The 24,840-nt window shown below is 40.0% G+C and overlaps 1 protein-coding gene and 1 long non-coding RNA gene across 2 annotated transcripts in view; one reads left to right on the top strand and one right to left on the bottom strand.

Annotated features, from left to right (window-relative positions):
- Positions 1-4,750, bottom strand: part of LOC115428012 (zinc finger protein Xfin-like) — a 38,498-nt gene extending 33,748 nt beyond the window's left edge. Inside the window, exon 1 of the mRNA XM_030146780.1 lies at positions 4,506-4,750. Coding sequence (XP_030002640.1) covers positions 4,506-4,719 — 214 coding nt within the window. The 5' untranslated portion in view covers positions 4,720-4,750. The remainder of the gene's footprint in view (positions 1-4,505) is intronic.
- A 738-nt stretch (positions 4,751-5,488) lies between these two features.
- LOC115428018 (uncharacterized) overlaps positions 5,489-24,840 on the top strand; it is a 39,727-nt gene continuing 20,375 nt past the window's right edge. Inside the window, exon 1 of the long non-coding RNA XR_003936573.1 lies at positions 5,489-5,557. This is a non-coding gene — a long non-coding RNA (uncharacterized LOC115428018). The remainder of the gene's footprint in view (positions 5,558-24,840) is intronic.

Raw genomic sequence — 24,840 nt, 5'->3', positions numbered from 1 at the left:
CCGGAGCAGCGACATTAAAGCGTGTCGTAATTGTCTTTATAGGGTTCTGCACGTGCCCAAACACTCACATATGTCATAAAAAATATTTAAAGAACAAATCAATTATGCAGTATGCAGTAAAACAGTCCCTATCAATTATCCGCAAAAATAGCATTATTATCATTATGGATTTACTTTTTTTTTTTTTTTGGCTGGAACAACACATGAATATGAGCAGAACAAAGAAGTACTACACTGTATGTTCCAGCTGATGAAGGAGAACTCTTACATGAAGAATGTTGACCTCAATCCATAAAGGATCACTTCTGCTCATGACAAAAAATCCAAAACGCTTTTGAAAATACGGGGGGATTAGATACTGTATTCTGAAATGGACACAAATTAAGTGGGGAAAAGTAAGGTATTTACCTCTGAGGTGGAGTAGAATTAAACTTTAAAGCTGCAGAAATTGAAAATACTCAAGTAAAGTGCAAGTATCTGCCCTTAAAATGGCATTAAACTGAATCTTCAGAGCTATAAATTTAAGGGAGTGACTTAGAAAACATGAAATTTCCTGAAGTGACTTCGCAATAAAATGAATGAACTCTCTCACTGTAACATGATATTTTAATTCAAGTCCATGGCTACAAAGAAAACAAAGCTGATAATATAAACTGCATGATGTTCTTATGTTTTTAATGTCACTGGGTGATAATTATTTAGCAGTTCTTCTATAGTAGAGAGTAATTTCCTGAATACGTTGTTGGGTGTGTAAAAGTATAAAGGGCTTTTTTTTCTGATAAACACCATTCTCTGCTGGACATAAATCGAGGTTGCGTCAAGGTTTATTTTCTTATTTTTGGTGTTGAAGGTGATCCTAATGGAATGCAGAGACATCATTTGGTGATAATGCAAAGGCCAAGCACACACTGAATAGTAGTAGCAGAAATTATAATACAATGTATATCTTAAACGGGGCATCACATATAGGAGACTTTGTGGTTAACATTATTTATTTTGGAAAAATGTACATGTAAATGAATGAATAAGTAAAGGTGAGGCTTTAAAAACATTAAATTAAAAATCAATAAAATGACACCATGACTGAAGATGAAACCCACGTATCTGAAAATGCACTTTTTGAGAAAAAAAAAACCTTGTAAAATACAAAACATCAGAAATCACTTTTAACGTCTCACATCACTTGCAAGTACATCACTGTCCTGATCAGTCTTCAGTCTGCTCATCAGTATCTGCTCCTTCATGTTCATCTGGATCTAAATTCATTGTGTGAATTTTACTGCCTTGTACACATTTACAGAGGTACTGGATTTTTATGTTTAAAAAAGTAGTCATTATTAACTTAGTGGATGGAAGCCTTCATTCCAGTGTGAGTTAACGTATGTTTCTTAAGATTACTTTTAAGGGCAAAACCTTTCTGACACACTGAACAGCTGAAAGGCTTCTCTCTTGAATGAACTGACATATGTCCCTTAAGATTACTTTTACGCCGAAAACCTTTCTGACAAACTGAACAGCTGAAAGGCCTTTCTCCTGTATGAACTGACATATGTTGCTTAAGATTACCTTTAAGTGCAAAACCTTTCTTACAAACTGAACATCTGAAAGGCTTCTCTCCTGTATGAACTGACATATGTTGCTCACGATTACCTTCATGCACAAAACCTTTGTTACAAACTGAACAACTGAAAGGCTTCTCTCCTGTATGAATTATGATGTGTTCCTTAAGTTTACTTTTATAAACAAAATGTCTTTTACACACTGAACAGCTGAAAGGCTTCTTTGTTGTATGAACTGTCATCTGTGTGTCCAACACTGACCAAAACTTACATGCATTATCATCCTCAGTGCACTGATGTTGTGTTGTTTCACATGCCACATCACTCATTGGGAAGTCATTATTTTGGATGCTGTTTGGTTCTGATTCTCCATAGTAATCTCTGTCTTCTGGTTCCTCTGTGTTCTCCTCAATTTGACTTTGATGAAGCTGTGAGGACTCAGCTTTGTCTTCATCATATTCACTCTTCACATGAGTTGGAGTGGATGGGAACTTAGTGATATGAGCCTCCTCTAGCCCTTGAAGCTGTTCTCCCTCCTGATTGGTCCACAGGTTCTCCTCTTCCTTGGTATGGGGAGGCTCTGGGTCCACCTGGTCCAGACTGGGGCTTCTGTCCTGCTGCTCCAGGGGGAGCTCTTCTTTCACTATCCACAGCTTTTGGTTGAGTGCAGGACACTCTAAAACACAGACAAACACTTTAATCAAACATACTTTTACAATGATGCCACCACAGGTCAGACATTCACCTTGTTAGAAGTCCTTCCTTTTAATGTACATATTTGCTTAACATACAGGGGTTGCACAAAATAATGGAAACACCTTAAAAAATCAACAAAATATAATTTAATATGGTGTAGGTCCGCCTTTTGCGGCAATTACAGCCTCAATTCTCCAAGGTAATGATTCATACAACTTGTGAATTGTTTCCAAAGGAATTTTAAGCCATTCTTCAGTTAGAATACCCTCCAACTATTTTAGAGACGATGGCGGTGGAAATCAACGTCTTACTTGAATCTCTAAAACTGACCATAAATGCACAACAATGTTGAGGTCTGGGGACTGTGCCGGCCATACGAGATGCTCAACTTCATTAGAATGTTCCTCATGCCATTCTTTAACAATTCAAGCTGTATGGATTGGGGCATTATCATCTTGAGGTGAAGGTGTTCCCATTATTTTGTCCAACCCCTGTACACAAAGACTGGACCAACAGAATTCAATGTTTGTGTCAAATGTGTCCAATAAATGCTCAGTGTCCTCAGGCTCTATTCACTCATCACAGTACCTCACAGTTTCAATTAAATCTCAGATATCACATTTTGCATTACTATTGAAGTTGATCTGACAGTTTTAGTTTTGTTTGGTTTTGTTTAAATATTCAAATTTTTGTTCAAAGTCAGTGAGTGAGACCCTTTACTTCTGTACTTTATATGATGAACAACAGTGCACCAGGTCTACAGTCATTAAAACAGCTGTCAATCACTATCAGTCAGAGGTGACTTTCCATCTTGTTCAACCCTGGGCCATTTGTTTCTAGTGGGAAACATTTCAATGCAACAAAAAACAATGGATTAGGCGATGGCAGAGGTTTCATTCATACAAAACCATAGTATGATCAGAAAATTGCAAAGGTAAGACATAATTCATAATCATTATGTCATAATGTGACTTTTGTCTCGTTCAGTGAGTTTTAGCTGAAGAGAAGTAATAGATGTACTGCTGAATCTGCTTAGTGTTCAATTAGTGGTGCAAAGTTTGTCACATTGGTCTTTTGTTTTATAAACTTATTCTTGATAAATTCTGGTCTGACGTGTTTTCAGTATTTGCTCATTTAACTGCTTGTTGTGTGGATTATGTTTTGTTGTCCAGCAGTCGGATTTGTTGGGATCTTAGCTGATGTTCTTCTAGTGAAGTGAATGTATACCATGTATATGTTGCTACAAGCATCATGTAGCATTACCATGGCAACACAGACAGAACAACAGATGCCAACCTGATAGTAGTGTAAGCTTCATTGTCTGCTCTCCCTCCTGACTGATCCACTCATCCTCCTGATCCTCTTTCATGTGGGGGGGCTCTGGGTCCTCCTGGTCCACTTGGGGGCTACGTCCCTGCTGCTCTGGGGGAATCCGAATGTCTGCATGACCCAGTGGGAAACACAGACAATAACCGCTGTGACAAAGCTGATTTTCAGGGAGCTATTTCACAATGAGAAATATCACTGTCCCACAATAAACAATGGATCTTAAACGGGAGTAGTATGTAGAAAAAACAAACAACAACACCGCCCATATACAGGGTGGGGAAGCAAAATTTACAATATTTTGAGGCAGGGATTGAGAGACAGTGTATGACCAATTAGTTTTTTGAAAGTCATGAGAATTTATTTGCCACAAGAAAATTGACATAATAGAAAATGTTTTTATTCTATGTGTCCTCCTTCTTTCTCAATAACTGCCTTCACACGCTTCCTGAAACTTGCGCAAGTGTTCCTCAAATATTCGGGTGACATCTTCTCCCCTTCTTCTTTAATAGTATCTTCCAGACTTTCTCGTAATAGTTTTGCTCATAGTCATTCTCTTCTTTCCATTATAAACAGTCTTTATGGACACTCCAACTATTTTTGAAATCTCCTTTGGTGTGACGAGTGCATTCAGCAAATCACACACTCTTTGACGTTTGCTTTCCTGATTACTCATATGAGCAAAAGTGTCTGAAAAGGTATGGATAATAGTGTTAGGTATGATTATGACATCAATATATGTTTTGTTTCAAAACAATTGACGTAGTGCCTGCTGAGAAAAAACAATTAAATAGTCATTGTAAATTTTGCTTCCCCACCCTGTACAGTTTAGCTAGAACGTCGCTCAACGTTTAAACAATGTTCATAAAGGCTGAAATCCAGGAAAACATTATTTAAAACAAAAAAAGTTTGAGTTGAACAAACCTGTTTGGTGCACAGTGTCCGGTAGTCTCTGGTTTCTTTTCTTGTGCTTTAGGGAACCACTGAGTTTCTCCTCAATCTCTGCGATGCTTCTTTGAAATACTCCAAATATCTCCTCAGCAGCCGCAGTCAGTATCTGCTCCACCGACACCCTCAGCTTTTGCATTTCACACATTTTACCCCTTTTTTTCTCTTCCACACACCGTAGGAAACACATGCGACTCTCCGTAACACTGCCCGCAACTCCACTAACTCCAGTACTTCTGAGCGCATGCGCAAAAGAAGAGCAGTTAATCTGGTTCAGCCGCGCGCTGATTGGTTTACCAATCCACGTGACTACACGCTCAAATTCGTCTTACAAAAATATTTAAAGAACATGTCAAATATGCAGTAAAATAGTCCCTGTAAATTTTCTGCAAAAATAGCCTTATTATTATAGATTTAGTCGTTTTGTTTTTGGTCCCTTGGCTGGAACGGTGCATGACTAGGAGCAGAATAAAGAAATACTGTAGTGTATGTTCCAGCTGATGCAGGAGAAAAAAATCCAAAACACTTTTGAAGATACGTGGTTCACACTAGACATAAAGGGGATGACATACTGTATTCTGAAAAGGACACAAATTAGGTGGGGAAAAGTCAAGTATTTACCTCTGAGGTTGGAGTACAATTAAAGTATAAACCTACAGAAATTGGAAATACTTAAGTAAAGTTCAAGTATCTGCCCTTAAAATGTCATTAAACCTAATCTTCAGAGCTATATATTTAAGGGAGTAACTTAGAGAACATGAAATGTCCTAAAGCGACTTTGCACTAAAATGAATGACCTCTCTCAATTTAACAAGATATTTTAATTAAAGTCAATGATTCTGAAGAAAAAAAGCTGATAATATGACCTGCATGATGTTCTCGTGTTTTTAACGTCACTGGGTGATATTTATTTAGCAGTCCTTCTATAGTAGAGGGAAATTTTCTGAATACATTGTTGGGTGTGTAGAAGTATTTTTTAAGTATAGTTTTTTCTGATAAACACCATTCTCTGCTGGACATAAATCAAGGTTGCATCAAGGTTTATTTACTTTTTTTGGTGTTGAAGGTGACCTTAATAGAATGCAGAGACATCATTAGGTGATAATGCAAAGGCCAAGCACACACTGAATAGTAGTAGAAATAATAATGCAATGTATATCTTAAACAGACCTTCACAAACAGGAGACTTTGTGGTTAACTATTTATTTTGGAAAAATTTTCATGTAAATGAAGGAATAAATAAAAGTGAGGTTTTAAAAACATTGAATTAAAAGTCCATAAAGTAACACCATGGCTGAAGATGAAACCCACCTATCTGAATAGGGGTGTGTATTGGCAAGAATCTGGCGATATAATACAAATCACAAAACTAGGATCACGATACGATATATTACAATATATCATGATACAGTTAAAAAGGCTTTTTTTTGTTTTGTTTCTTTTTATAAAAAAGATTATTTCCTGGAAGAATTAATTTACACCAGATATTTGCACAAATATTAAACACAATTTATTTGATCAGAACAGAATCTACTGTAATGCTATATTACCAAACTTTCCTCTGTAAAAACTTAAACCTTAAAATATGTTTTACAGACATTACAGTTTAAGATCCTGTTCAAATGTTCACATTCCATTAGTTCAGAACTAACATCAGAACAGTATTTTTGTGCAATCCCAACTAAGGAACTAACATGTGCCTCTCAAACAGTAAAAAGTGCTTTTAGGATGCTTCAAACAACCATTATTTAATAAAACAGTGTTAAATAATAATAAATAGAATATAAACAAAAAAGAAATGCAAAAAATAAAACAACCTCTGCCATATCTACATTTGAACATTTGAATAAATACCTAAAAATATCGATACAGTACTCTTTAATATCGATACAGTAATGTGAAATGAAATATCGCAATATATTGCAAAGCCGATAGTTTCTTATACCCCTATATCTGAAAAGCACTTTTTGAGAAACCAAAACAAAAAAAAAAAAACAAACGGGCAGGACACAAAACAGTATCAGAAATCACTATAACATCTCTTCACTTGCAAGTACGTCACTGTCCTGATCAGTCTTCAGTCTGCTCATCAGTATCTGCTACTCCATGTTCATCTAGATCTAAATTCATTGTGTGAATTTTACTGTCTTGTACAGATTGTCATGTTTTATCTGAACTGGATTTTTATGTTTAAAAAAAGTAGTCATTATAAACTTAGTGGATGGAAGCCTTCTTTCCAGTGTGAGTTAACATATGCTTCTTAAGAATGCTTTTACGTGCAAAACCCTTCTTACAAACTGAACAGCTGAAAGGCTTTTCTCCTGTATGAACTGACATATGTTTCTTAAGATTCGGTTTCTGGGCAAAACTTTTCTTACAAACTGAACAGCCAAAAGGCTTTTCTCTTGTATGAACTGACATATGTTGCTTAAGATTACCTTTAAGTGTAAAACCTTTCTTACAAACTGGACAGCAGAAGGGCTTCTCTCTTGTATGAACTGGCATATGTTGCTTAACTTCAAATTTACGTGCAAAACATTTCTTACAAACTGAACAACTGAAAGGCTTCTCTCCTGTATGAACTGACATGTGTTTAGTAAGATTACCTTTTTGTGCAAAACCTCTGTTACACACTGGACAGCAGAAAGGCTTCTTTGTTGTGTGGGCTGTCATCTGTGTGTCCAACACTGACCAAAACTTACATGTTTTATCATCCTCAGTGGATGGATGTGTTGTTTGACATGCCACATCACTTATAGGGAAGTCATTATTTTGGATGTTGTCTGGTTCTGATTCTCCATAGTCATCTCTGTCTTCTGGTTCCTCTGTGTTCTCCTCAGTTTGACTTTGATGAAGCTGTGAGGACTGAGCTTTGTCTTCATCATATTCACTCTTCACATGAGGTGGAGTGGATGGGAACTTAGTGATATAAGGCTCCTCTAGCCCTTGAAGCTGTTCTCCCTCCTGATTGGTCCACAGGTTCTCCTCTTCCTTGGTATGGGGAGGCTCTGGGTCCACCTGGTCCAGACTGGGGTTCCTGTCCTGCTGCTCCAGGGGGAGCTCTTCTTTCACCATCCACAGCTTTTGGATGGGTGTAGGACACTCTAAAACACAGACAAATAGTTAAATCAAAGTTAGTTTCACAATGATGCCACCAAAGGTCAGACATTCACCTTGTTAGAAGCCTTTCCTCTTAATGTACATATTTGCTTAACATACACAGAGACTGGACCAACAGAATTCAGTGTTTGTGTCAAATGCGTCCAATAAATGCTCAGTGTCCTAAGGTTCTATTCACTCATCACAGTTCCTCACAGTTTCAATTAAATCTCAGGTAACACATTTTGCATTACTATTGAAGTTGATCTGACAGTTTTAGTTTTGCTTTATTTAAATATTCAAATTGTATTTCAAAGTCAGTGAGTGACACCCTTTGCTTCTGTACTTTATATGATGAACGACAGTGCACCAGGTCTACAGTCATTTTTAAAACAGATGTCAATCAGTATCAGTCAGAGGTGACTTTGCATCCTGTAAACTCTTGGACATTTTTTTTTCTAGTGGGAAACATTTCAATGCAACACACAACAATGGATTAGGCAATGGCAGAAGTTTCAGTCATATATAAAACCAAGATATGATCAGAAAACAGCAGAGGTAAGACAAAAAACATAATCATTACGTCATTATGTTGCCATTTTCTGAGCCCACTTTATCCTCTCCAGGGTCATGGGGGTTGCTGGAGCCGATACATTTGTCTTTTGTTTTATGAAATTATTCTTGTTAAATTCTGGTCTGACTTGTTTTCAATATTCACTCATTTAACTGTTGTTGTGCGGACTGTGTTTCGTTGTCCAAAAGTTGGTTTCGATGAGATTTTAGCTGATGTTCCTCTAGTTAAGTGAATGTATACCATGTGTATATTGCTACAAGCATCATGTAGCATTACCATGGCAACAGATAGAACAACAGATGCCAACCTGATAGTAGTAGAAGCTTCATTGTCTGCTCTCCCTCCTGACTGATCCACTCTTCCTCCTGATCCTCTTTCATGTAGGGGGGTTCCGGGTCCTCCTGGTCCACATGGGGGCTACGTCCCTGCTGCTCTGGGGGGATCTGAATGTCTGCATGACCCAGTGGGAAACACAGACATTAACAGCTGTGACAAAGCTGATTTTCACTGAGCTATTTCACAATGAGAAACATCACTGTCCCGCAATAAACAGTGGATCTTGAGCGGAAGTAGAATGTAGATTAAAAAAAACGGTCATATACAGTTTAGCTATAACGTCGCTCAGTGTTTAAACGTTGCTTCTAGAGTCTCTAATCCAGGAAGTTGAGCAAACCTGTTTGGTGCACAGTGTCCAGTAGTCTCTGGTTTACTTTATTGTGCTTTTGGGAATCACTGAGTTTCTCCTCAATCTCTGCAATGCTTCTTTGAAATACTCCAAATATCTCCTCAGCAGCCGCAGTCAGTATCTGCTCCACCGACACCCTCAGCTTTTGTATTTCATGCATTTTAGCACTATTTTGCACACACCACCAGTGCCACAAGAGACTCTCCACAGCTCTTTTTGCAGCTTATCTAACGCCAGCACGTCAGAGCGCATGCGTATTAGGAGAGAAGCTCAGCCGCGCCCTGATTGGTTAGCCGATCCATGTGACAAAACACTCACATCATAAAAAAATATTTAAGGAAAAAGTCAAATATGCAGATTGCAGTAAAATAGTCCCTGTCAATTTTCTGCAAAAATAGCATTAATTATTATAGATCTACTTTTTTTTTTTTAATTGTTTTTTGATTGGAGTGATGCATGACTGAGCAGAACAAAGAAGTACTGTACTGTATGTTCCAGCTAAAGCAGGAGAGTGTAAAAGAAATACTTTTACCTCAATTCATAAAGGATCACTTTTACTCCCGACAAAAATTCCAAAATACATTTGAAGATACGTGGATCACACTGAGCTTAAAGGGGATGAGATACTATTCTGGAAAGGACACAAATTAAGTGGGGAAAAGTCAACTAATTACCTCTGAGGTGGAGAAAAATTAAAGTATAAACCTGCAGAAAATGGAAATACTCAAGAACAGTGCAAGTATCTGCCCTTAAAATGTCATTAAGATGAATCTTCAGACCTATATATTTAAAGGAGTGGCTTAGAAAACATGAAGTGTCTTGAAGTGACTTTTTAAACTTTTATTTAAAGTCCCTTGAAATAAAATCTCTTTTTCGAGGGAGACATGACCAAGAGGCACATCAGTAAAATACAAATGAACAAACAAGGTATAAAACTTACATACAATTAAGACAACATAAAATAGCTAAAAACTAGTTTAAGAATTAGTTACACACAGTTACACACTTCTGTTAAACCAGGGTTCCTACAGATTTCTACAAATTAAATTTAAGAATTTCTAAGAACGTTTTAACATTACTTAGAACAAAATTTAATGCCCATTTCACGGCCACATTGGCAAAAATACATGACTCTTGAAAATGCATTTACTTACTCCAACGTCTTAATTCCCATCGTTCCGAGTCATTTCTCACTGGTGGTTGCAACGTTAGCGATAATTGGTTCCTATCTCAGTATAAATTGTCAGGTTGGAATGGGTGGAACTGAGTAGACTGTTACTTTCTTTGCAGCTTGGACATTTCCCTCATACATTTAAACACAGTACAACAAACAAGATTATGGCAACATAACTTAAGACCTACCATATCAAATTTAATACCTTTTAAATAATAATAATAATAATAATAATAATAATAATAATAATAATAATGGATTGAATTTACATAGCGCTTTTAAAGACTTTTTCAGGTATTAAATGCAGATTTGTAAATTCAAGACTGTCATGACCCAGGGTCTTAATAGGTTTGTTTCTGCGTATGTATTTTTATTTAGTGATTGTATTTTTCCACCCAGTCCTATAGGGGTGAGGTGCCTTTTTTGTTACCTCCGCCAGGAGGTATTGTGATCACTTTGCTTTGTGAGTTTGCGTGTGTGTTTGTTTGTTTGTTAGCAAGATAACTCAAAAAGTTACGGACGTATTTTCATGAAATTTTCAGGAAATGTCGATACTGGCACAAGGAAGAAATGACTAAATTTTGGTGGTGATCGGGGGGGAGGGGGGATCTGTCTTGGCGGAGGTCTGCGCTATCCGAGTTCTTTTCTTGTTCCTTTTGTTTTCTTTAGGTAAGGGGTCCGCAACCCTGGTCCTAGAGAGCCGCTATCCTGCATGTTTTAGATGTTTCCCTCTTCCAGAACACCTGATGGTCATATACATACATATATACATACTTACATACATACATACATACATACATACATACATACATACATAGACATAGACGTACATTCATACATGCATACATACATACATACATATACGTATACATACACACACATATACATACATACAAACACATGTACATACATATACAAATACATACATAACTACATACATAGATACATACACATAAACATACATACATATATACACACCAACATGCATACACGCATACACGCATACACACATGCATACATACATACATACATACATACATACATACATACATAAATACATACACAAATAGGTTCATGTATATATACACAAAAATACATACATAAATACATACATATCAACATAACCAAAAAAAATCATATATACGTACATACATACGTATGTAATAAATGTGTCGTCACGTGACTCGTTGTAGACGTGTAATAAATGTGTCGTCGCGTAACGTGTTATAAACGTGTAATAAATGTGTTGTCGCGTGACGCGTTATAAACATGTCATAAACGTGTCGTCGTGTGACGCGTTTTAAACATGTCATAAACATGTCGTCACGTGACGCGTTAAAAACATGTCATAAACGTGTCGTCGCGTGACGCGTTATTAACATGTCATAAACGTGTCGTCGCGTGACGTGTTATAAACGTGTCATAAATGCGTCGTCGCGTGACGCGTTATAAATGTGTCAAAAGTGTCGTCGTGTGACGCGTTATAAACGTATCATAAACGTGTAGTCGCGTGACGCATTATAAACGTGTCATAAACGCGTCGTCGCGTGACGCGTTATAAAGGTGTCATAAAGGTGTCGTCGCGTGACGTGTTATAAACGTGTCGTCGCATGACGCGTTAGAAACGTGTCATAAACGCGTCGTCGCGTGACGCGTTATAAACGTGTCATAAACGCGTCATAAACGCGTCAGCGCGTGATGCGTTATAAACGTATCATAAACGCGTTGTCGTGTGACGCGTTATAAACATTTCATAAATGCGTCGTCGCGTGACGGGTTATAAACGTGTCATAAAGGTGTCGTCGCATGACGCGTTTTAAACATGTCACAAACGTGTCGTCGCGTGACGCGTTATTAACGTGTCATAAAGGTGTCGTCGCGTGACGCGTTATAAACGTGTCATAAAGGTGTCGTCGTGTGACGCGTTATAAACGTGTCATAAACGTGTCATCGCGTGACGCGTTATAAACGTGTCACAAACGCGTCGTCGCGTGACGCGTTATAAACGTGTCATAAACGCGTCGTCGCGTGATGCGTTATAAATGTGTCATAAACGCGTCATAAACGCGTCATCGCGTGACGCGTTATAAACGTGTCATAAACGCGTCATAAACGCGTCGGCGCGTGATGCGTTATAAACGTATCATAAATGCGTTGTCGTGTGACGCGTTATAAACATTTCATAAATGCGTCATCAAGTGACGCGTTATAAACGTGTCATAAACGCATCGTCGCGTGACACGTTATAAACGTGCCAAACGTGTTATCGTGTGACACGTTATAAACGTGTCATAAACGTGTCGTCGCGTGATGCGTTATCAACGTGTCATAAAGGTGTCGTCGCGTGACGCGTTATAAACGTGTCATAAAGGTGTCGTCGTGTGACGCGTTATAAACGTGTCATAAACGTGTCATAAACGTGTCATCGCGTGACGCGTTATAAACGTGTCACAAACGCGTCGTCGTGTGACGCGTTATAAACGTGTCGTCGCGTGACGTGTTATAAACGTGTCATAAACGCATCGTCGCGTGACGCGTTATAAACGTGTCATAAACGCGTCATAAACGCGTCGGCGCGTTATAAACGTATCATAAACGCGTCGTCGTGTGACGCGTTATAAACATTTCATAAATGCGTCGTCGCGTGACGGGTTATAAACGTGTCATAAAGGTGTCGTCGCGTGACGCGTTATAAACGTGTCGTCGCGTGACGCATTATAAACGTGTCGTCGCATGACGCGTTATAAACATGTCACAAACGCGTCGTTTCGTGACGCGTTAAAAACGTGTCATAAACGTGTCGTTGCGTGACGCGTTATAAATGTGTCATAAACGGGTCGTCGCGTGATGCGTTATAAACGTGTCATAAACGCGTCGTCGCGTGACGCGTTATAAACATGTCAAACGTGTCGTCGTGTTATCAACGTGTCATAAAGGTGTCGTCGCGTGACGCGTTATAAACGTGTCATAAAGGTGTCGTCGTGTGACGCGTTATAAACGTGTCATAAACGTGTCATCGCGTGACGCGTTATAAACGTGTCACAAACGCGTCGTCGCGTGACGCGTTATAAACGTGTCATAAACGCGTCGTCAAGTGACGCGTTATAAACGTGTCATAAACGCGTCATCAAGTGACGCGTTATAAACGTGTCATAAACGCATCATCGCGTGACGCGTTATAAACGTGCCAAACGTGTTATCGTGTGACGCGTTATAAACGTGTCATAAACGTGTCGTCGCGTGATGCGTTATAAACGTGTCATAAACGCGTCGTCGCGTGACGCGTTATAAACATGTCAAACGTGTCGTCGCGTGACGTGTTATCAACGTGTCATAAAGGTGTCGTCGCGTGACACGTTATAAACGTGTCATAAAGGTGTCGTCGTGTGACGCGTTATAAACGTGTCATAAACGTGTCATCGCGTGACGCGTTATAAACCTGTCACAAACGCGTCGTAGCGTGACGCGTTATAAACGTGTCATAAACGCGTCGTCAAGTGACGCGTTATAAACGTGTCATAAAGGCATCGTCGCGTGACGCGTTATAAACGTGCCAAACGTGTTATCGTGTGACGCGTTATAAACGTGTCATAAACGCGTCGTCACTTGACGCGTCATAAACGCGTCATAAACGCGTCGTCGCGTGACGTGTCATAAACGTGTCATAAACACGTTGTCTCGTGACGCGTTATAAACGTGTCATAAACGAGTCGTCAAGTGACGCGTTATAAACGTGTCATAACCGCGTCGTCGCGTGACGCGTTATAAACGTGTCAAACGTGTTATCGCGTGACGCGTTTTAAACATGTCATAAACGCGTCGTCGCTTGACGCGTTATAAACGTGTCATAAAGGTGTCGTCGCGTGACGCGTTATAAACGTGTCGTCGCGTGACGCATTATAAACGTTTCATAAACGTGTCGTCGCGTTATAAACATGTCATAAACGTGTCGTCGCGTGACGCGTTATAAACGTGTCATAAACGCGTCGTCGTGTGACGCGTTATAAACATTTCATAAATGCGTCGTCGCGTGATGCGTTGTAAACGTGTCATAAACGTGTTGTCGCGTGACACGTTATAAACGTGTCATAAACGCGTCGTCGCGTGACGCGTTATAAACGTGTCATAAACGCGTTGTCAAGTGACGCGTTATAAACGTGTCATAAACGTGTCGTCACGTGACGCGTTATAAACGTGTCATAAAGGTGTCGTCGCGTGACGCGTTATAAACGTGTCGTCGCGTGATGTGTTATAAACGTGTCATAAACGTGTCATCACGTGACGCGTTATAAACGTGTCACAAACGCGTCGTAGCGTGACGCGTTATAAACGTGTCATAAACGCGTCGTCAAGTGACGCGTTATAAACGTGTCATAAAGGCATCATCGCGTGACGCGTTATAAACGTGCCAAACGTGTTATCGTGTGACGCGTTATAAACGTGTCATAAACGCGTCGTCGATTGACGCGTCATAAACGCGTCATAAACGCATCATAAACGCGTCGTCGCGTGACGTGTCATAAACGTGTCATAAACACGTTGTCGCGTGACGCGTTATAAACGTGTCATAAACGAGTCGTCAAGTGACGCGTTATAGACGTGTCATAAACGCGTCGTCGCATGACGCGTTATAAACGTGTCAAACGTGTTATCGCGCGACGCGTTTTAAACATGTCATAAACGCGTCGTTGCTTGACGCGTTATAAACGTGTCATAAAGGTGTCGTCGCGTGACGCGTTATAAACGTGTCGTTGCGTGACGCATTATAAACGTTTCATAAACGTGTCGTCGCGTTATAAACATGTCATAAACTTGTCGTCGCGTGACGCGTTATAAACGTGTCATAAACGCGTCGTCGTGTGACGCGTTATAAACATTTCATAAATGCGTCGTCGCGTGATGCGTTGTAAACGTGTCATAAACGGGTTGTCGCGTGACACGTTATAAACGTGTCATAAACGCGTTGTCAAGTGACGCGTTATAAACGCGTTATAAACGTGTCATAAACGTGTCGTCACGTGACGCGTTATAAACATGTCATAAAGGTGTCGTCGCGTGACGCGTTATAAACGTGTCACAAACGCGTCGTAGCGTGACGCGTTATAAACGTGTCATAAAGGCATCATCGCGTGACGCGTTATAAACGTGCCAAACGTGTTATCGTGTGACGCGTTATAAACATGTCATAAACGCGTCGTCGATTGACGCGTCATAAACGCGTCATAAACGCGTCGTCGCGTGACGTGTCATAAACGTGTCATAAACGCGTCGTCGCGTGACGCGTTATAAACGTGTCAAACGTGTTATCGCGCGACGCGTTTTAAACATGTCATAAACGCGTCGTCGCGTGACGCGTTATAAACGTGTCGTTGTGTGACGCATTATAAACGTTTCATAAACGTGTCGTCGCGTTATAAACATGTCATAAACGTGTCGTCGCGTGACGCGTTATAAACGTGTCATAAACGCGTCGTCGTGTGACGCGTTATAAACATTTCATAAATGCGTTGTCGCGTGATGCGTTGTAAACGTGTCATAAACGGGTTGTCGCGTGACACGTTATAAACATGTCATAAACGCGTCGTTGCGTGACACGTTATAAACGTGTCATAAACGCGTTGTCAAGTGACGCGTTATAAACGTGTCATAAACGTGTCGTCACGTGACGCGTTATAAACGTGTCATAAAGGTGTCGTCGCGTGACGCGTTATAAACGTGTCGTCGCGTGATGTGTTATAAACGTGTCATAAACGCGTTGTCAAGTGACGCGTTATAAACGTGTCATCACGTGACGCGTTATAAACGTGTCACAAAGGTGTCGTCGCGTGACGCGTTATAAACGTGTCGTCGCGTGATGTGTTATAAACGTTTCATAAACGTGTCGTCGCGTGACGCGTTATAAACATGTCATAAACGTGTCGTCGCGTGACGCGTTATAAACGTGTCGTCGCATGACGCGTTTTAAACATGTCATAAATGCGTCGTCGCGTGACGCGTTATAAACGTGTCATAAACACGTCATAAACGCGTCGTCGCATGACGCGTTATAAACGTGTCATAAACGCGTTGTCGCGTGACGCGTTATAAACGTGTCATAAACGCGTTGTCGCATGACGCGTTATAAACGTTTCATAAACGTGTCGTCGCGTGACGCGTTATAATCATGTCATAAACGTGTCGTCGCGTGACGCGTTATAAACGTGTCATAAATGTGTCGTCGCGTGACGCGTTATAAAAGTGTCATAAACGTGTCGTCGCGTGACGCTTTAAAAACATGTCACAAACATGTCGTCGCGTGACGCGTTATAAACGTGTCACAAACGCGTCGTCGCGTGACGCGTTATAAACGTGTCATAAACGCGTCGGCGCGTGACGTGTCATAAACGCGTCATAAACGCGTCGTTGCGTGACGCATTATAAACGTGTCATAAACACGTCATCGCGTGACGCGTTATAAACGTGTCATAAACAAGGCGTCGCGTGACGCGTTATAAACGTGTCATAAACGCGTCGGCGCGTGACGCGTTATAAACGTGTCATAAACGCGTCGTCGTGTGACGCGTTATAAACATTTCATAAATGTGTTGTCGCGTGATGCGTTGTAAACGTGTCATAAACGGGTTGTCGCGTGACACGTTATAAACATGTCATAAACGCGTCGTTGCGTGACACGTTATAAACGTGTCATAAACGCGTTGTCAAGTGACGCGTTATAAACGTGTCATAAACGTGTCGTCACGTGACGCGTTATAAACGTGTCATAAAGGTGTCGTCGCGTGACGCGTTATAAACGTGTCGTCGCGTGATGTGTTATAAACGTGTCATAAACGCGTTGTCAAGTGACGCGTTATAAACGTGTCATCACGTGACGCGTTATAAACGTGTCACAAAGGTGTCGTCGCGTGACGCGTTATAAACGTGTCGTCGCGTGATGTGTTATAAACGTTTCATAAACGTGTCGTCGCGTGACGCGTTATAAACATGTCATAAACGTGTCGTCGCGTGACGCGTTATAAACGTGTCGTCGCGTGACGCATTATAAACATGTCATAAATGCGTCGTCGCGTGACGCGTTATAAACGTGTCATAAACACGTCATAAACGCGTCGTCGCATGACGCGTTATAAACGTGTCATAAACGCGTTGTCGCGTGACGCGTTATAAACGTGTCATAAACGCGTTGTCGCATGACGCGTTATAAACGTTTCATAAACGTGTCGTCGCGTGACGCGTTATAATCATGTCATAAACGTGTCGTCGCGTGACGCGTTATAAACGTGTCATAAATGTGTCGTCACGTGACGCGTTATAAAAGTGTCATAAACGTGTCGTCGCGTGACGCTTTAAAAACATGTCACAAACATGTCGTCGCGTGACGCGTTATAAACGTGTCACAAACGCGTCGTCGCGTGACGCGTTATAAACGTGTCATAAACGCGTCGGCGCGTGACGTGTCATAAACGCGTCATAAACGCGTCGTTGCGTGACGCATTATAAACGTGTCATAAACACGTCATCGCGTGACGCGTTATAAACGTGTCATAAACAAGGCGTCGCGTGACGCGTTATAAACGTGTCATAAACGCGTCGGCGCGTGACGCGTTATAAACGTGTCATAAACACGTCGTCGTGTGACGCGTTATAAACATTTCATAAATGTGTCGTCGCGTGACGCGTTGTAAACGTGTCATAAACGCGTCGTCGCGTGACTTGTTATAAACGTGTCATAAACGCGTCATCGCGTGACGCGTTATAAACGTGTCATAAACAAGGCGTCGCGTGACGCGTTATAAACGTGTCATAAACGCGTCGTCGCGTGATGCGTTATAAACATTTCATAAATGCGTCGTCGCGTGACGCGTTGTAAACGTGTCAGAAACGCGTCGTCGCGTGACATGTTATAAACGTGTCATAAACGCGTCGTCGCGTGACGCGTTATAAACGTGTCATAAACGCGTCGGCGCATGACGCGTTATAAACGTGTCATAAATGCGTCGTCGTGTGACGCGTTATAAACACTTCATAAATGCGTCGTCGCGTGACGCGTTATAAACGTGTCATAAAGGTGTCGTCGCGTGACACGTTATAAACGTGTCGTCCCGTGACGCGTTATAAACGTGTCGTCGCATGACGCGTTATAAACGTGTCATAAACGCGTCGTCGCGTGACGCGTTATAAACGTGTCAAACGCGTCATTGCGTGACGCGTTATAAACGTGTCATAAACAAGGCGTCGCGTGACGCGTTATAAACGTGTCATAAATGCGTCGTCGCGTGACGCGTTATAAATGTGTCAAAAGTGTCGTCATGTGACGCGTTATAAACGTGTTTAAACGTGTCGTCGCGTGACGCGTTATAAACGTGTCATAAACAAGGCGTCGCGTGACGCGTTATAAACGTGTCATAAACGCGTCGTCGCGTGACGCGTCATAAACGTGTTATCGCATGACGCGTTATAAACGTGTCATAAACGCGTCGTTGCTTGACGCGTTATAAACGTGTCATAAACGCGTCATAAACGCGTCGTCGCGTGACGCGTTATAAACGTGTCATAAAAGCGTTGTCGCGTGACGCATTATAAACGTGTCATAAACGTGTCATAAACGTGTCATCGCGTGACGCGTTATAAACATGTCATAAACGCGTCGTCGCGTGACGCGTTATGAACGTGTCATAAACGTGTCGTCGCGTGATGCGTTATAAACGTGTCATAAACATGTCGTCGCGTGACGCATTATAAACATGTAATAAACGTGTAACATACATACATACATACACATACATACATACAAACATACATACATACACAAATACATATACACATACATACATACATACACAAATACACACATACACATAAATACATACATACATACATAAATACATACACAAATACGTACATACATACATACATACATACATACATATATTCACACATACACACATACACATCTACATACATACATACATACATACATACATACACATAAATACATACATACATACATACATACATACATACATACATACACAAATATGTATATACATACATACATACACACATACATACATACATATATACACACATACACATATACATACATACATATATTCACACATACACACATACATACATACATACATACATACACAAATACGTACATACATACATACATATATTCACACATACACATATACATACATACATATATTCACACATACACATACATATATACATACATACACACACATACATACATACACAAATATGTTCATGTATATATACACAAACATACATACATACATACATACATACATACATACATACATACAGGGTGGGGAAGCAAAATTTACAATGAACATTTAGTTGTTTTTTCTCAGCAGGCACTACGTCAGTGTTTTTGAAACCAAAAATATATTGATGTAATAATCATACCTAACACTATTATCCATACCCTTTCAGAAACTTTTGCCCATATGAGTAATCAGGAAAGCAAACGTCAAAGAGTGTGTGATTTGCTGAATGCACTCGTCACACCAAAGGAGATTTCAGAAATAGTTGGAGTGTCCATAAAGACTGTTTATAATGGAAAGAAGAGAATGACTATGAGCAAAACTATTACGAGAAAGTCTGGAAGTGGAGGAAGCTACAAAAAACGTACCAAAGCTTTTATTAAAGCTCTCAAATCCAAAATCCTAAAGGATCCAACCAAATCCATGAGAAAAATGGCAATTGAACTTGAGGTAGACAAGACCGTTAGAAATGCAGTAAAATATGATTTGAAGTTAAAATCTTACAGAAAAACACCAAAAAACTTGTTGACAACAGCTATGAAGGAAAAGAGATTGGAAAGGTGCAAGACAATTATTACATGGTTCAAGAAAAAGTCCTCCATTTTAATGATCTTTTCAAATGAAAAGATCTTCACTGTCGTTGCTGTTCTGAACCGCAGAAATGACAGATTTATCGCAAAATCGAAAGCTGAGGTTAAGGAGACATTCAGAACAAAACATCCTGCTCAAGTTATGGCTTTTGGTGTTGTGGCTTCCGATGGAAAGAAAATGCCTATAAAATTCTACAAAGCTGATGAAAAAAATCAATGTTAATACTTACTACAAGACTCTGAGATACCAGGAATTGCCATGGTTCAAAGCAAACTACCCAGATGGAAATTATGTATGGACACAGGATGGTGCTCCAGCCCACACAGCTAGAAAAATACAAGATTTCTGCAAATCCAACAAGCCCAGATCTAAACCCTGTGGATTCTGCTATTTGGGGAATTTTAGAACATGCTACCGATAGAACATCACACAGCAATGTCGACTTTCTTAAAGATACTGTTAAAGAAGAATGGGAGAAGGTGTCACCCCAATATTTGAGGAACCCTTGCGCAAGTTTCAGGAAGTGTGTGAAGGCAGTTATTGAGAAAGAAGGAGAACACATAGAATAAAAACATTTTCTATTATGTCAATTTTCTTGTGGCAAATAAATTCTCATGACTTTCAATGAACTAATTGGTCATACACTGTCTTTCAAGCCCTGCCTCAAAATATTGTAAATTTTGCTTCCCCACCCTGTACATACACGAATACATACATATTTACATACATACATACATACATACATACATGCATAAACATATACATATATACATACATACATACATTCATACATACGTACATACATACATACATACATACATACATACATACACACATGCATAAACATATACATACATACATACATACATACATACATACATACATATATACGTACATACATACATACATAAACACATACAATACAGGCCAAAAGTTTGGACACACCTTCTCATTCTTTGCATTTTCTTTATTTTCATGACTATTTACATTGTAGATTCTCACTGAAGGCATCAAAACTATGAATGAACACATGTGGAATTATATACTTAACAAAAAAGTGTGAAATAACTGAAAACATCTCTTATATTCTAGTTTCTTCAAAGTAGCCACCCTTAGCTCTGATGACTGCTTTGCACACTCTTGCCATTCTCTTGATGAGCTTCCAGAGGTAGTCACCTGAAATGGTTTCCTAACAGTCTTGAAGAAGTTCCCAGAGATGCTTAGCACTTGTTGGCCCTTTTGCCTTCACTCTGCGGTCCAGCTCACCCCAAACCATCTCGATTGGGTTCAGGTCCGGTGACTGTGGAGGCCAGGTCATCTGGCGCAGCACTCCATCACTCTCCTTCTTGGTCAAATATCCCTCACACAGCCTGGAGGTGTGTTTGGGGTCATTGTCCTGTTGAAACATAAATGATGGTCCAACTAAATGCAAACCGGATGGAATGGCATGTCACTTCAGGATGCTGTGGTAGCCATGCTGATTCAGGTTGCCTTCAATCTTGAATAAATCCCCAACAGCGTCACCAGCAAAGCACCCCCACACCATCACACCTCCCCCTCCATGCTTCACGGTGGGAACCAGGCATGTAGCATCCATCCGTTCACCTTTTCTGCGTCGCACAAAGACACGGCGGTTGGATCCAAAGATCTCAAATTTGGACTCATCAGACCAAAGCACAGATTTCCACTGGTCTAATGTCCATTCCTTGGGTTTCTTGGCCCAAATAAATCTCTTCTGTTTGTTGCCTCTCCTTAGCAGTGGTTTCCTAGCAGGTATTTGACCATGAAGGCCTGATTCACGCAGTCTCCTCTTAACAGTTGTTGTAGAGATGTGTCTGCTGCTAGAGCTCTGTGTGGTATTCATCTGGTCTCTAATCTGAGCTGCTGTTAATTTGCGATTTCTGAGGCTGGTGACTCAGATGAACTTATCTTCAGCATCAGAGGTGACTCTTGGTCTTCCTTTCCTGGGGCGGTCCTCATGTGAGCCAGTTTCGTTGGAGCGCTTGATGGTTTTTGCGACTGCACTTGGGGACACATTCAAAGTTTTTGAAATTTTCTAGACTGACTGACCTTCATTTCTTAAAGTAATGATGGCCACTCGTTTGTCTTTACTTAGTTGATTGGTTCTCGCCATAATATGTATTCTAACAGTTGTCCAATAGGGCTGTCAGCTGTGCATCAACCTGACTTCTGCACAACACAACTGATGGTCCCAACCCCATCAATCAGGCAAGAAATTCCACTAAGTAACCCTGACAAGGCACAGCTGTGAAGTGAAAACCATTTCAGGTGACTACCTCTTGATGCTCATCAAGAGAATGCCAAGGGTGTGCAAGGCAGTCATCAGAGCTAAGGGTGGCTACTTTGAAGAAACTAGAATATAAGAGATGTTTTCAGTTATTTCACACTTTTTTGTTAAGTACATAATTCCACATGTGTTCATTCATAGTTTTGATGCCTTCAGTGAGAATCTACAATGTAAATAGTCATGAAAATAAAGAAAATGCAAAGAATGAGAAGGTGTGTCCAAACTTTTGGCCTGTACTGTACATACATACATAAACACATACATACACACACAAATATATTCATAGACACATGCATACATACATACATACATACATACATACATACATACATACACAAATGTATTAATAGACACATACATACACACATACATACATACACGCATACATACATACATACATACACAAATACATTCATACACACATACATACACACATGCACAAACTATCAGGCTTCTGCAGAGCTGAATGATAGGCTTATCATTTGAATCAGGTGTATTGGAAGAGGGATACATCTCCGTCCCGCGCCGTGCCCCCGGTCACACTCAGGAGACCCAGGTGCATTTTTTACATGGGTCACATGACTGAGAATCTATTGAAAAAAACAGACATTTTTTCATAAAAAATATGAATAATATTCATAAAAAATATTAATATAGACTGGAGAGAAATATTAAGTGGTGTTTCCTAAAGCTTCTCTTTATTATAATAATTTGAGACTGATTTGGAGTCTCTGGGTCACATGACTAAGAAGCTATTGAAAAAAAACAGACATTATTTGTAAAAAAAAAAAAAAAAAAAAAAAAAAAAGAATAATATTCATAAAAAATATTAATATAGACTGGAGAGAAATATTAAGTGGTGTTTCCTAAAGGTCCTCTTTATTATAATAATTTGAGACTGGTTTGAAATCTCTGGGTCACATGATTAAGAATCTATTGAAAAAAACAGATATTTTTTCATAAAAAATATGAATAATATTCATAAAAAATATTAATATAGACTGGAGATAAATATTAAGTGGTGTTTCCTAAAGCTCCTGTTTATTATAATAATTTGAGACTGATTTGGAGTCTCTAGGTCACACGACTAAGAAGCTATTGAAGAAAAACAGACATTATATAAAAAAAATATATATATATGAATAATATTCATAAAAAATATTAATGTAGACTGGAGAGAAATATTAAGTGGTGTTTCCTAAAGGTCCTCTTTATTATGTAGCCTCATGACAGTGGAGTGAGTGAACAGAGTTGAAAACAGAATTATAAATTATATTATCTTCCTCTCCGTGTCAAACCAAATTCCTGAACAACCATGCTGATTGGTTGGTATCAGGTCAATGCAGGGACATCCTCTGCAAATGACATTTATGAAGATGAATGATTTTAAGGAATGAACCTAGCCTAACTTTAATGGACTTAAAGCAACAAAACTTAGGCCCATTTTCATCTGTTCTTCATCAGAGACGTCTTCCCTGCCATAGTAAATTAAGGACTCATAAACTGAGTGGTTACACTTAGTCAACCATCTTCCTCTCAACATCTGTGTCCCATCTCTGTTGTCTACCCAGAGGTGGAGGTAAACCTAAGGACAAAGACTGAATAACGAAATTCGTATCTGGTGCCCTGTTAATAATGTATTACATTATGTGTTAATGTTGGTTTACTCAGCGTGTTAACTCTTTTATGTAGACATAATACTTAAGCCATTTGCCTAACCTGTGGTTTCACATATGTGTGTCCTGCACATGTTTACCTTGAATTATGTTGAAAGTAAGAATATCATTGCTTATAGCATGTCTGAATTATGGTGCTTAGTTTATTAAGGCCGGGTGAGGTTACAGGTGATGTATAAAGTTTAAGTGATCTTTTTAAGGATTTTATTTAAGGATGCAAAGTTTTCTTATAAGTCTGCACAAGTTTCTCTCCCCCTCTGTCTTCCTAAGAGGGAAGAGAAACGTGATACTTTGAGATATGCAAACGGCTCGTTAATATGCACGAGGAGGTTGGATTTGTGCTGAAACAGACAAAGAAGGCAACGCCCCGAGGCATCGATGACTCATCAATATGCACGAGGGAGGCGTGCTGGGTTGGGTTTTGGACAGAACTATAAAAGTCAATGAAACCAACTTTTCATCAGAGCTTTACTATCTCCTTGGCTCTCACGGAGCTTTACTATCTTCTTCGCTCTCACAACTTCGCAAAGAGCTTTACTATCTTCTGGGCTCTCACAGAGCTTTCTCCACCTTATCTGCTCTCAACCACGCAAAGAGTCTTTACCATCTTCTGAGCTCTCAAAGAGCTGTTCCACCTTCGCTGTTCTCCACTTCTCCTGGTGAGCTTTCCGGAACCAGCCGCCAGAGCCAGCTGTGCATCTCCTCCAGCCAGCAGACCTTTAGACCTCCAGCATGAGCACGTCGCTTCACAGCCTGTCCCTGCTTCGAATTCCGTCAGAAAAGTCAAGACCCACATCCTTCAGAAGACATCATTCCAACTTCATCCATCCGCCGTTAAGGCTGTGCCAGCTGCTAGATCCACACCACGACAACTTGTAAGAAAACTTTCTCCTGATTTATCTGAGTTGGTG

Source organism: Sphaeramia orbicularis, chromosome 11, assembly GCF_902148855.1.
Source record: "Sphaeramia orbicularis chromosome 11, fSphaOr1.1, whole genome shotgun sequence".
Lineage (NCBI taxonomy): Eukaryota > Metazoa > Chordata > Actinopteri > Kurtiformes > Apogonidae > Sphaeramia > Sphaeramia orbicularis.
This window is presented reverse-complemented; position numbering and strand designations above follow the sequence as displayed.